The sequence below is a fragment of the Nilaparvata lugens genome, chromosome 2, assembly GCF_014356525.2.
Source record: "Nilaparvata lugens isolate BPH chromosome 2, ASM1435652v1, whole genome shotgun sequence".
Lineage (NCBI taxonomy): Eukaryota > Metazoa > Arthropoda > Insecta > Hemiptera > Delphacidae > Nilaparvata > Nilaparvata lugens.
Window position 1 is genome coordinate 16415525 of NC_052505.1, and position 14663 is coordinate 16430187.

At 33.7% G+C, this 14663-nt stretch overlaps 2 protein-coding genes across 3 annotated transcripts in view; both read left to right on the forward strand.

The window, feature by feature from the left end:
* The window catches only part of LOC111052101 (exosome RNA helicase MTR4), a 32752-nt gene extending 27724 nt beyond the window's left edge, over nucleotides 1-5028 (forward strand). Inside the window, exons 14-16 of the mRNA XM_022338728.2 lie at nucleotides 22-184; nucleotides 1961-2123; nucleotides 4597-5028. Coding sequence (XP_022194420.1) covers nucleotides 22-184; nucleotides 1961-2123; nucleotides 4597-4754 — 484 coding nt within the window. The 3' untranslated portion in view covers nucleotides 4755-5028. The remainder of the gene's footprint in view (nucleotides 1-21; nucleotides 185-1960; nucleotides 2124-4596) is intronic.
* A 6230-nt stretch (nucleotides 5029-11258) lies between these two features.
* LOC111052093 (voltage-dependent calcium channel subunit alpha-2/delta-3) overlaps nucleotides 11259-14663 on the forward strand; it is a 114037-nt gene continuing 110632 nt past the window's right edge. For both annotated transcript variants that reach the window (XM_022338717.2, XM_039420694.1), the window contains exon 1: nucleotides 11259-11598. In XM_022338717.2, the coding sequence (XP_022194409.2) occupies nucleotides 11483-11598 (116 nt within the window). In that variant the 5' untranslated portion in view covers nucleotides 11259-11482. The remainder of the gene's footprint in view (nucleotides 11599-14663) is intronic.

Genomic DNA, 14663 nt, shown 5'->3' on the forward strand with positions numbered 1-14663 from the left:
GATTTATATCTTTTTTCACAGTGGCGAAGAACTTCTGCTTACCGAAATGATATTCAATGGTGTATTCAATGACTTGACAGTTCCTCAAACAGTAGCTCTTCTCAGTTGCTTTGTGTGTGATGAAAAAACTAAAGAGACACCCAAAAGGACTGAGGAGCTGAGAGGTCCACTGAGGAAAATGCAGGTTTGTTCATTTTTAATTTTACGCAGTCTAAGTAGCTAAATTTGCTCAAATTCCAATGCCTCACAATGTAATGTTGAATTTTCAAGCGCATTGGCTCAAATTTCAGTTTACTCAAATCTACAGATACATCATCATTCGTAAAGCTGCTCATTAACTGTAATATAAAATGTTGAAGTTAAATATGATGTTCAATCATTTCAGGCTGGCTCATTGTATTGAATCATGTAATTTATTGCTTTATGATACCATAGCACTTTCTTTTTTTTTGTGTAGTTGAGAAGTTGATATTGTGGTAATTATTCATATTGAATGAAAAAGACTAAGAAGTTGTCAAAAAAGCATTGTCAATCTCTGATAAACTCAGTTTATCAGAGATTGACAATGGTGTAATAACCGATACCGGTCTTTCTAATTATCAATAAATCAGTGGTTTTTTGACAACTTCTTAGTCTTTTTCATTCAATAGCACTTCCTTTTTTAACATTAAGTAGGCCTATAATGTTATTATTATTGAAAACAATCAGATGGAGTTTATATGGAAACTAATACAAATCTTCGGTTTTAAATGTTATGTTTTGTTTTAAATTGACTTACATTAAAAAAATCACTCGTTATTTATTTTGTTACAGTTTTATTCTCTGTAATTTTACAATTAAAGTGGTAAGATAAAGTTTATCATATCATCGATCACAGACCACTCAAATGTCATTTTAAAATAGAATGTCTGATTCTTGTTATCTTTAGTGAACAATATCGGGGCACCGAGCTTCGCTCGTTTTTTATTTATTGATAAACAGAACTCAATTCTTTAAAATGATTGGGGAAGGACTAACAGGCACAGCCCAAAACTGTTTCTTCCCCGAATTTTGATTTATACATTATTCCAAAAAGTAGGTCATGTTCCATACACTTGAATTCAGGTCAAATTTTCAGTAAAAATATTTGTAAACATAAAAGTTCTAATTTAGATTGTTTACAAACCAAATTGAATAACAAAATAACACTCACTAATCACTGAAAACTGTAAAATAATGATCAACTTTGAATATTATGATATACCATGTCATGTCAACAAATCAGATTATTTTGATAGAGTCTATTAAAATTTCTAGATTTCTCGCGAGATACGGTAAGCTGATTGATTACACAGCTGATCTCCCACACAGGCACACGCATCTTCTGTTATCGACAGACGACGAAATTATCATTTGTTTTTCCAAGGATGAATTATCCTTTTCATGTCCTTCAGCGAGTTTTCCCAGGGATGATACCTAGTGAAATAGAATTTTTTATATCATAAACCTACATGTTCCAAATTTCGTGAAAATCGTTAGAGCCGTCTTTGAGATCCGTTGGACATAAATAACCATAAATAAATATAAATTACCAAATATAAAAATATTATACAGAAATTGCTCGCTTTATATAATAGGATTGTTATTTTTCATACTAATTTTACAGTTTGAAGTGATATTTTACAGTTTATCATACCCATTAATACAGCAAACTTTTGAAGAAAATTTTACAATAGAATGTCTGATTCTTATAATATTGTACAGGGTAGAAACTAACAGAGGAAATACGTGAAATATTATTAGTGAAATCTTATCCGTGTTATAATGTTTAGCTTAATGTGAGTTTCATGCTTTTATATATTATTTTTTAAAAGGGTATTATTTTGATTCAGAATATCAAATCTACCTCTATTATTCATTGCGTTGTTTTTAATTTGATATTATTTTTTTATTTGAATTATTGTTATTGTTAATGTTTTAGGAGTTGGCGAGGAGAGTGGCTCGGGTGAGCATAGAGTCGAAACTGGAAATGGATGAAGACGAGTATGTGGAGAGTTTGAGGCCTTCGCTGACCGACGTCTGCTACGCCTGGTGTCTAGGAAGCTCGTTTCTACAAATATGCGAAATGACTGATATATTTGAAGGTGAGAAAGCTCTTGAGTTGGCTCATAAAGCAGCCTGCACACAGGTACAACAGTAGCGTCAACTAAACTTCCAATAGCTGATGCGGGAGCACGGAATTGGAAATGCCATTGAGTTCGAACACTTTCAATTCCACGTTCCCATAGCAGCTAGTACCTGCTACTAATATTGTGTGCAGCCTGCTTAAGGATTATATTCATTTTGTACAATCCTTTATTCAAACCTAATTTGAGACTAATTTAGCATAATATTGTGTGCAGGCTGCTCAAAGATTCAATTTATTCAGTACAATCCTTTATTTCAACCTAATTGACCGAGCGAAGTGTGGTCTAAGATTCAAGTCGACGGTTTGGCATTTCTCTTAATGTTTGAATGTTTAAATGTTTATATGTTGCGCATTTACGGCGAAAAGCGGTAATAGATTTTCATGAAATTTGACAGGTATGTTCCTTTTTTAATTGCGCGTCGACGTATATACAAGGTTTTTTTTGGAAATTTTGCATTTCAAGGATAATATAAAACGAAAAACGCCTCCTTCATACGCCAATATTGGAGTAAAAATCAGACTATAGAATTATTCATCATAAATCAGCTGACAAGTGATTACACAGATGTATGGAGAAGCCAGTCTATTGCTGTATTTCCATAAGATCTATAGTTTCAATCAGGTACTTGTGGATGAGAATACGGCGTGAGGTCTACTGTGCACAGAACTACTAGTTTAGCCTAGTGAACTTGATTTCAGCCTAACCCTAATCTATATCCTTCAAATTGGATGATTCTAAGATCATCCTCAACAAAAAATGTCATTTATGATGAGGTGCTGAATTGCAATGCTTTTCTCAAGGACCTACTTTCACACAAATTAAGAATAATTTAGCAATATTGGTATTTCTATTTTGGCTGAAATTTCTATTTATAACTTATCGTTTTATTTATTTTTTCAAATTTTCAGTTTTACTCTCATATCATTTAGTGAATATTTCAAGTTTTTTTATTTTATTCTTTTCAAAAAAAAAAAAAATTGAAATGGTTATCAACATTTGTTTTAAAATTATTTGTGAGCAGTAAGTATTTCTTGTTGTATTAGATCCCGCTATTAGTCATCAAGCCAATGACACTATATAGCCAATAAGGAGACATATTTGTACTAGTAGTTCTGTGAACAGTAGACCTCGCGCAGTTATAAACCACAGCCTCCTGTAATATTGTCCATCAGAGTAAATTATGTCCTGTCCTGTCGTGTCGGCGAGATATCGGTGTGTAAATAACTAATGGCTGTTTGGGTTGTTGTATCGACAATGCTAACAATTTGTTGTAAACTACTATGCCACAGCTATGCTACTCGTACTCAATGTTAGTACCGTACAGACAAAGTTAGTCTGTCCACTAACGTTCGCTCGTACTATCATCTAAAACTTACCGAGTTGAAACGCTACCTCCATAAACACTACCTCTGTTTACGGAGGTAGTGGTTAAAAGCGGAGAAACGTCGGAAGAAAATACTATGCTATTTCGAGTTATCAATGGCATGCCTCATTGCATGCAATTAATAGTCCACTCGACAGCTGATTTTTTACCAAGTTACATTGAGATATTAATTACATGCGTCAGTGCATGCTATTAATAATCCACTCGAAAGCTGATTTATGATGAATAATTCTTTAGTCTGATTTTTACGGTAATGTTGGCGTTCGAAGGAGACTCCTTTTCCTTTTGTACTATCCTTGAAATGTAAAATTTCAAAAAACCTTATATATACGTCGACGCGAAATTCAAAAAGGAACAAACCTGTCAAATTTCATGAAAATCTATTGCTGCGTTTCGCCGTAAATGCGGAACATAAATATATAAACAAAGAGAAATGCAAAACCGTCGACTTGAATCTAAAGCTGCGTTTACACCAAAGTTATTAACAAAATGTTTATTTTTCCATCATTATAGATTATATTAGATTAAACGGAGCTTGACAAACACATATGCACATCATGTGTATGATAAGCTATGTTCAATCTAATAGAATCTTTAAGGACGGAAAAATAAAAATTTTGTTGATAACTTTGTTGTAAACGCAGCTTTAGGGTGGGCACACACCAGTTAGTCAAGACAAAACTAGTCACAATACTTCACATAGTTGCTTATGAAGCAACACATACCGATTAGTCATTGCAATTAGACATGTCTTCATAAGTAACTATGTGAAGTATTGTGACTAAACGTGTCTTGTCTTGTCTTGACTAACTGGTGTGTGCCTAGACTTAGACCTCATTTCGCTCGGTCAATTACTTCAATGTGTTTTATTGACAGATTTTGATAGTAACAATAGATTAATTGCTCCTGTCTTCATGTTACTTTTCATACTCCTATACTTTCTCTTGCTCAGTGTAACGTTGGATTTAAACTTGGCTTATGAGATAAATCAACTGGTCCCCATAAATGTTCACTTAATCTGATGTATTCTTGTTATGTTTGCAGGTAGTATAATTCGATGTATGAGGAGGCTGGAAGAGTTACTGCGGCAAATGGTGCAGGCTTCGAAAAATATTGGAAATACTGACTTGGAAAATAAATTCAGCGAAGCCATCAAAGTTATCAAGAGAGATATTGTATTCGCTGCCAGTTTGTACCTATGATCCGTTTCATTGAATCGTGTCCATGTATGTGTTCCAAGAATTGAAATTTCAATTATAGTTATCCAAGTTATGTAAATAAAACTTTTTGTACGGTGATTTTCGTTTACATTCTTCGTTTTCTCGTGATAAGCTGGAATTGAAGTTCATTGTGATCGTATCGGATAAGAACTATCTTAAATATGAGTGGAATATTTGGTATTGTAAGTGAAGTTACTTATTTTTAAATCGGATTAAAAATGACGATTTTCGAATAAAAAACACTTTGGTATTTGTTTCTCTTTGCACTTTTTCTAGATAATCTTCTGTAAATATTTAATTCTCTTCAGCTCAAAGCCAAAGTCAAGCTAGTATATTTCAAAATATATTTATACTACCTCTGTTGATGTGCAATGGGTCTGTCCTAGCACAAAATAAAAATCAATCAATCAATCAATCTGAAAAGAGAAAATGATTGTTTAAGGTGTAGTTTGCACAATATTTCCATAGAAACAGATTCACTCATTTTCTTAATTTGAGAGAAAGACTATAAAGAAAATAAATTTTGTCATGGAGTCACACAGACCTCCATGATATTTTGCAAGTGGGTCATGCTGATAATCAATGTCCTTCCATTTATTTATTCTTATTTTACTTATTATGTTTATTAAATCAACATTTGATTGTCTTTTCAATTTAATTTCAAGGCTCAATTGAGATTAATGTATGCGACCATATTGAAACCGATCTTACACCAACGGCTCATGTGCCAAATAAATAATAGTAGCATGTAGTTACTTCTATTGGGTAAATTACTAAGGAGTTCCGATGCGAAGCACGGGTACATACATAATAATGGTAAATAAGTTTCTTAATTTACAATTTGAATTTTGAGACCGAAGTGGTTTAAATTGATTTCAACATGTTATTTTGAATACCAGCTTAAGTTACATACAGTACAGTATTAAAGTGCATTTGAATGTCAAGGTATATTTTCATTACATGATTAGCAAATTAGTCTTTTAAATACTAGTTCATAATATGAAAGAACAACATACCAATTTCAGGGAAAATGTTCTCACCAACTCATCCCGAATAATCAATATCCACCGATATGCAGAAAATGCCAAGGTACATATTCATTACATGATTAATAAATTAGTGTTTTAAATACTAGTTCACAATCTGAAATAACAACACACCAATATTAGAGCTAAAGTTACATAGAGTACAGTATTAAAATGCATTTGAATGCCAAGGCACATCTTCATTACATGATTGACAAATTAGTGTTTTAGATACTAAGTCACAATCTGAAATAACACACCAATTTCAGGAAAAATATTCTCACCAACTCATTCTGAACAATCAATATTCACCAATATGCAGAGAAAACGTATTATTTGATGAACTTTTTAACTAACTAGGATGAATGCCAAGGTACTTGACAAAATTAGTTCACAAACTGGGAGAATAACACACTAGTTTCAATGAAAATATTCTGAACAATATCCACCGATACGCGGAGAAAACTTATTATTTTAAATTAACTTGATCTCAACTAACTGGGCTGAAAATATTTGACAAAATTAATTCACAAACTGGAAGAATAACACACTAGTTTCAATGAAAATATTCTCACCAACTCATTCTAACAATCAATATCCACCGATACGCAGGGAAAACTTATTATTTGATGAACTTGCTCTAACTGGGATGAATATACTTATTTAATTGACAAAATTAGTTTACAAACTGGAAGAATAACAGCATATTTAAGGAAAATATTCTTTCAACTAACAATATTCACCGATACGCAGGGAAAACTTATTTTTTTATGAGCTTGATCTTAACTAACTGGGATGAATATACATATTTTCTTGACAAAATTAGTTTACAAACCGGAAGAATAATGGAAAATAATAATGGAAGAATGGAAAATATTCTCTCCAACTCATTCTCTAACAATATTAAATTTATTTGCTAAACTTGATTGCAACTAATTGGGACGACAAGGGCAACAGACAAACGATCGGAATCAATGAGAGCGTGTAAATGTTGGTTGGTTGGGTACAACAAGTTTTACACACAATGTGTGAAATCGTATTTTGTACGCATTTGGGGTGGGGAGGCGTTTGATTGGGCGCTTTTGATGCCGAGTGATCGGGGCATTGTTGTCGTAGCGAGTTCTTTACTATCAGCAGCCTTTTATTTGCGACTCATCGTGATGGAAAATGGAGGCAGAGGCAACGTGTCTGACTTTGCACTAGCCAGCCGTCAGCCATTGTACTGTTTCATTCAGTCGCTCCATTTTCTCTCATCTGAATGACTCGCTCTCCACCGTTCGACGCGCACTGTCTCAAATGCTCACTCCTACCCCAAAAACATTAAAACAGCTACTAATTTTATGAGCTTTTATTTCTAAGGAAGTTTCACCGCAATAAATTTACAAATAATGTATAAACGTGTATGAATTTTCCCGTTTAATTCTTTTTTCGATAAGTCCAATTTATCTGCGACTGATGAAGTGAGTTTCATATTTCAATTCTTACCCCAAAAGCATTAAAACAGCTACTACTTTTATAAGTTTTATTTTCTATGGAAGTTTCATCGCAATAAAATTAATACTTACAATGTATAAAAATGTATGAATTTTCCCATTTATTCTTTTATGAATCAACTTTTTCAAGTTTATTCTTTTTATGAATAAATTCAATCTATCTGCGACTGATGAAGTGAGTTTCATATTTCAACTCCTACCCCAAAAGCATCATAAAAACAGCTATTACTTTTATGAGATTTATTTTCTATGGAAGTTTCACCGCAATAAATATTTACAATGTATGAATTTTCCCATTTATTCTTTTATGAATAAACTTTTTCAAGTTTATTTTTCTTATGAATAAATCCAATTTATCTGCGACTGATGAAGTGAGTTTCATATTTCAACTCCTATCCCAAAAGCATTAAAACAGCTACTACTTTTATAAGCATTATTTCTATGAAAGTTTCACCGCAAAAAATATTCACAAACAATGTATGAATATTCCCATTTAATGGATGAATCCAATTCATCTGCGCGTGGTGAAGTGAGCTTCATATTTTAATTTTTGAGTTTCATATTGAGTCTCATATTTCTATGGAAGTTTCAACCACGGAGGAAAGAACACGACTTATTCTTTTTTCTGTGTTTCAATGCAATAAATTCACAAAAAATATATAACCGTGTGTGAAACCTTTCAATTCCTTTTATTAATAGATTCAACTCTTTTGGGACTGACAAAGTAAGTAACCCCCAAAAACATAAAAAACTATTTTCTGAGCGAGCCTATATTTCTCTGGAAGTTTCACTGCAAATTTACATATAGCCTAATAACCGTGTACAAAGCTTTCCTTTCAATGTTTTTATTATACATTCAATTCATTTCCGACTGATGAAGTAAGTTTTTTATTATTCTTAAAGATGGGAAGCGCGGATCTATCAGATTCAAGGCTGTTCTCAATAATTTTTTTAATCAAATTGCTCAAAACACGCAGTGGTTTCTATCAAACAACATTATTTGTTACGCAGCAGGTGCTAAACTTATACAAGATCTATCTCACACAAGAAAAGTGATGAAACAATAAACGAAGGCTGTTGAAAACAACCAAAAATACACAATGACTAAGAAACTATACTTTAAAACAAAAATTTATCAACCATAATGAAAATTTTATTATAATCCCAAGAAACCCTATACTAATATAGGGTTTCTTGTAGATGTAGCTATACTGGAATTTAATATTGCAACTTTGATATTATGTAATTGAGCTTCTAAAGAAAACATATAAAATATCGTATTGTAAAACGTATATAATAGAAAGAGCATCATTTATTTGTTATGTGGAAATTAAGTCTTCTTAATATTTACATTTCTCCAACATCGATTTCATGAAAACATATTTCCAAGATCTGAGTAATCTGAGGTCATTTTGAAGATCTGAGTAATCTAAGATCATTTCATTGATCTGATTAATCTAAGATCATTCTATTGATATGTTTAATCTAAGATCATTTCAAAGATCTGGGTACCTAATCTAAGAACTTACCTAATCAATCCCAAGAAACTCAAAGAACCTTTCTGGTTTCAAAATAGCCCTTTATCGTAGAACTGTTGCATCAAATACTATTAATTTCACCAGTCGATTCGCCATAATAAAATTTCCAGCTGGATTTCCATCAACGGACTTTATTACAAAACTCCCGATAATCCGATCTCCTATTTGAGCTTGGAATAATACGAACTGAGAGCTTGTTTGCACGGATGTTTGTGACCCCCAATGGATAATAAAGAAGTTAACAAACGATCAGTACACAAAATTGTGTATGACGTGGTGTTGAGTCTTTCCTGGAGGGGTCTTTTTCGTTCTCTCTCTCTCTCCTCTAAAATCATTTTTCACTGCCTTGCGTCCCTCTCATTTAGTGGCTTGTGCCACTCAAACATACGTGTTCCTGACACGACGTTATCAATTCCCTCAAGCATTTCAAGTGCTTCTTACTACCGTGTGGCTGGACCGCGAAATTCAAGTTTATTGTCCGCTCTTCGGGTTCACGTTTGTTTAGAAACATCGAGATGTTTACTCGGGTTGTATTGAAGAAATGAAATTCAATTTGTATTCTAATAAAACCTGTTATCAATATGATGTTCGCGGATTCACTATTCATCTTTAAGCTCTATAGAAACTATTCCATAACAAATGAAACTATTCCATTCCAAATGGTTTTATAGACCTTGTTCATCTTCTAATCATCAAAGGTTATCTCTCTTGTATTCTTGTTGTTGTTGGTCTTCTTCAACTAAATATTGTAAGCTTCATAGTTTCTGGCTTCATCATCTTCATCTAAATATAACATTAATCATCTCCGAGGATATGTTGATTATTAACCTTGAGTTACATTGTCCCTATCAATCATGACAATAGTAATTAACCGAGATATCCGAATGAATTCATTGAGGAAGGAATTAATTGCAAAGTTTTTCATTTCCAGCAGTTCCCAGCTCTAAATAGTCTCTCTTGTAGGCTTACTCTTGTTGTTGTAGAATGACCTTCATCCTTCAACCAAATATTGTGGGATTTATAGTTCTTGTCTCCATCTTAATTTCATGTTCATAGTTTTTTCACAGATTACTGTTTTCAGCCAAAGGTGACTCCAATTTTTGATATATTATCTGTTAATTACCTGATTTATAGTTTTCGTCTTCATCTAGATTTCAGCTTCTTTTTTTACAGTTTGTTTTCAGCCAAAGGTGACTCCAATTTTTTAAATATCATCTGTTAATTACCTGATTTATAGTTTCCGTCCTCATCTAGATTTCAGCTTCATAGTTTTTTCACAGATTACAGTAATGTTTTCAGCCAATGGTGACTTCAATTTTTGAAATATTCCCGTCAACTTGAAATCTTTCAAATATTGGTTTATTCTATTTATTTTTACATTGAGTGCAGCCTAAATTAATGTAGAACCAATATTAATGTATTTTTGTTGTTATGGAATGTTCTCCACTAACTTTACTTCCTTTTATTGAAAAAGAAACAGGCTCAACCCAAAACTGTGTCATGTTATATTTTGATGTAAATATAAGACATGTCACAGTAAAACATTATTTATTGGGTCTATCAAGAATTAATCCAATCTCAAACATACATACACCCTACCCCTCCCCGCACAACCACCCCCTCGTAGAGCGCGCTCTTCGCAGCGACGACTTTCGATTCGTTGAGTCTTTGGGGTTTTAACGGTATTGGCCTAAGCGGCCTCACAAGAACGTACATGTTTGAGGATGATACCATATTCAATCACTCCGCCATCCTCCATCTCAAATCAATTTTATCTATTTGTTTCTAGAGACAATTACAAATCTCTTGCCATTCTTATTAATGATTATCTTCTTCTGTCAATCTCTTTAGCCTAACCACGTAGGCTACATCATGCCATCACAACATAATGTAATTATTTAATGTAATAAATTTAACCTAAGAAATTCAATTTCATAGGGTTGATTTCTGATTTTCAATCTCCGATCATAATAGGAGGTTGTAGGCTGAACGTTTAAGCAACAATAATCTGTCTGTTGAAGGATACTGTAGGGATTTAGACGATTCATGCACAACTTGGCAACTGTGTCTTATCAGTCAGTCAGTGCACAGTCTTCCGATCGTGTGTAGTAGTAGTAGTAGTAATAGTAGTATTAGTTATAACAGGTTGGGTATGTGCGGGGTGGGGTTCGAATTTCAAGGTTTACAGTGTGATGGCGATTTGCAAAATACTTGAACATGGTTTCATCTTAGTTGAGTTGTTGTGGCAGTGTAGAGGACTGCTGCTCAACTCAAACATGGGGTCTGCCAGTTTTTGTGGCCTACCTAGGTCACTACCGCCAAAGCTCTGAAAACTCAACGACTCGTAGCTGCGAAGAGCGCGCTCTATGATGGGGGGTTGGGGGGAGTGTCCCGCCCCCTCCGTTCATGACGACGACATGAGATCAATACAATATAAGGAAAGTTTGCGACATGCGCGGTAGGAGCGCGCTGCCCGGGATAGCTCGGTCCAAGGTGTGTTACGTTTTACAACCGGCGTGATATTAGTAATGGCTCACTTCAAGTCCGGTGCGGTGTTTGTCGATAACGGCCTAACTGACGGAATGGACGGTAGTGACATGGTGCGACGATTAGCCGGTGTTGGTGACTCGTGAACAGCTAGTGCCGCCTCCAGTATGACGTCGAGCTGTCTGCGTCCGCGAGCCGCCCCCTCGCTGCTCGCCCTCGTGCTCGCTACACTCGCCCTGCTGCCCGCCTCCCTTCAACAGGACGAGGACATTCCCCACCACGAGTGAGTACTCTAACCCCCCATCTACCCCCCCCCCAATCGCCACCACCACCCAACCTCACACTTTTCCACAATTACCGCCAATAATCTAATCACAACTATCTCTAATGTCTAGACATTTTGCACACTTTATACAACTCTTCTGTATTGGCAAAGCAACGTAATAATAATTTAATCAGAACTATCTCTAATGTCTAGACATTTTGCACACTTTCTACAACTGATGTATTGGCGAAGCAACGTAATAATAATCTAATAACAACGATCTCTAATATCTAGACATTTTGCACATTTGATACAACTACTGTATTGACAAAGCAACGTAAAAATAATCTATTAACAACTATCTCTAATGTCTAGACATTTTGCACACTTTAAACAACTACTGTATTGACAAAGCAACGTAATAATAATCTTATCAGAACTATATATAATGGCTAGACATTTTGCACACTATACAACTAGGTACTGTATTGACAAAGCAACGTAATAATAATCTAATAACAACGATCTCTTATATCTAGATATTTTGCACACTTAATACAACTACTGTATTGGCAAAGCAACGTAATAACAATCTAATAACAACAATCTCTTATATCTAGATATTTTGCACACTTTATACAACTACTGTATTGGCAAAGCAACGTAATAATAATCTAATCACAACGATCTCTAATATCCAGACATTTTGCATTCTTGGTACAACTACTTTATTGACAAAGCAACATAATACTTTTCCACAATTACCACAAATAATTCAATCATAACTCTAAACAGTATCTCTAATGTTTAATAGAACTTTTGACATAGCAAGATAATACTTCTCTATAATTAGGCCTACCACCAACCAATATAACTACATCCAATGTCGGGACATCTTTGAGACTAATACAACTACTGTATTGACAAAGAAATGCAATACTCTTCCAAAGTTACCGCCAATAATTTATTCACAACTACAGTATTTCTTATGTGTAATATAACTATTGACAATGCAACGTTATATTTATTCATTTATTGAAAAGATACAATATGTGGGAGCACCAGGGAGACTTCATTATTGCTCTCATAACACACAATTTATACAATGTGAAATAAAATCAAGCTTAACCTAAACCTGAAAAATATTCATATGTATAAATAAAGTTTAAATTATCCACAATTACCGACAATAATCTATTCACAACTACTTTATCTCTTATGTCTAGACTTTCAGTAGGACTATCTATTCACAAACTACATTATCTCCAATGTCTAGACTTTCAATAGGACCATCTATTCACAAACTACATTATCTCCAATGTCTAAACTTTCAATAGGACAAAGCAACGTAGTACTTTTCCACAATCACCGACAATAAACTTGAAAATATTTGCATCTAATAACACTTTATCATGCAGATTGAAATCTTAATAAAACAGGATTGAAACAATAAATAGAATTTAAAAGTCGATCCAGGTTTGCAATTATAACAAGATATTTTCCTTCCTCCCCCTCATTATAAATGAATTATTATAATTTATTATTAAATACGGTCTTTGATGTAATAATAGGCCCAATAATTGCTCGCTTATGTTTACTTAGCATGAGAAATGTTCGGGATATATGCATGACCCAATTATAATAGTGATTTTGTATGTAGCTGTTATCTTGGAATACTTGTAAAACTTTTCAGAACTAAGTTGTAATACAAACAATTCAATTTTTAATAATTGTGTAATATTTGATTGTAATGCAGGTCTTTAGACTAAAAAATGCTCAAATTGATGTTGTATACTTGCTTTTTTGTTGAACTCAATTCTTCACCAATTTGCAACACTTTCTTGAATTGAACGAAGTCTACATTTCATAAAATGATCAATCACAAAATGGAACGATCTCAACCTTTTTCAATTTATAATTTTTAACTGCTTTTCACATTTTTTACTAACCATATGAGAGTTTCCACTTCACTTCCTATTTTCTAGTGACTGAATTAAATGAATTCACATTATTTGAACCTTCCACGTACTTGTGCTATTACTACAATTATTATTCCTATCAGTCTTACTGTAATCATTCAATTTTTGGAAAAAGTGGTACTTTGAAATTTCAAATCTGTAGAACGCACTTCCAAACCCGTTCATATAAATTGTTTTTCATAGTAAATCATGTCCTACAAGCCAAATGAAGAAATGGAATCATGAAATGGACGTGTAACGGGAATCACTGTATTAATATTCTTGTAGACATTGCATTTTGTGTTACACCAGGTCTGTAAACTAATCCATTATTAGCACCTTTGAATCTACGCTTGCACATTCTCTGGGAATTAGGTTGATGCTCTGTTCCCTTACTTCACATAGCAGTGGCTAAACAGTTGGCGGTGTTTTCATGCACCTAAACTCATGTCCAGTTGGATCATGTACAGCTTTGTACATGATCATGTGAAATTTTGAGACCTTCTGAGGTATTCTGTCTGTTGCTCAAGAGGCAGATCAAATCCTCAATGAAATCATCTCATTGTCTTCATGATATTTTAAATTGTAAATCATGCAGATTGTAATCATCGTGAATCCACATATCACTCCTCAATGAACAATGAATCACTACCATTACTTACTTCAAACTTCTTTGACTATGAAATTATTGAACAGATTCGTGGTTTTAATGGATTTCAGCAGATTTCATGATATGTCATGAAAATTATTTGGAGCATGTTGATATAGTCTGAAGTATGGAGGAGCACTTCACAGATAGTACTCACAATAATCCCTGGGATCGATCTTATTAGCATCATGTGGCTTGGTGCAAGAACTACTTACATAATTATGTCAAAATATCCACTTTCTCACAAATCAGCTTGAAAGTTCACCTTGTATTTTCGAACTACGGCATTTCAATACGGAAATGTGAGTGCTAGAAGTGCAGAAGTCGACATTGGTAGTTCTGTGATGGAGTATGAATGACTATCTAAAAAAATATGTCTTCATTGGTAGTTTTCGCACTCTGAGAGTGGAATACTCTCACACTCTGAAAGTGGAACTAAATCATGACATTGGTAGTATAAATTTTATAACTTGTTA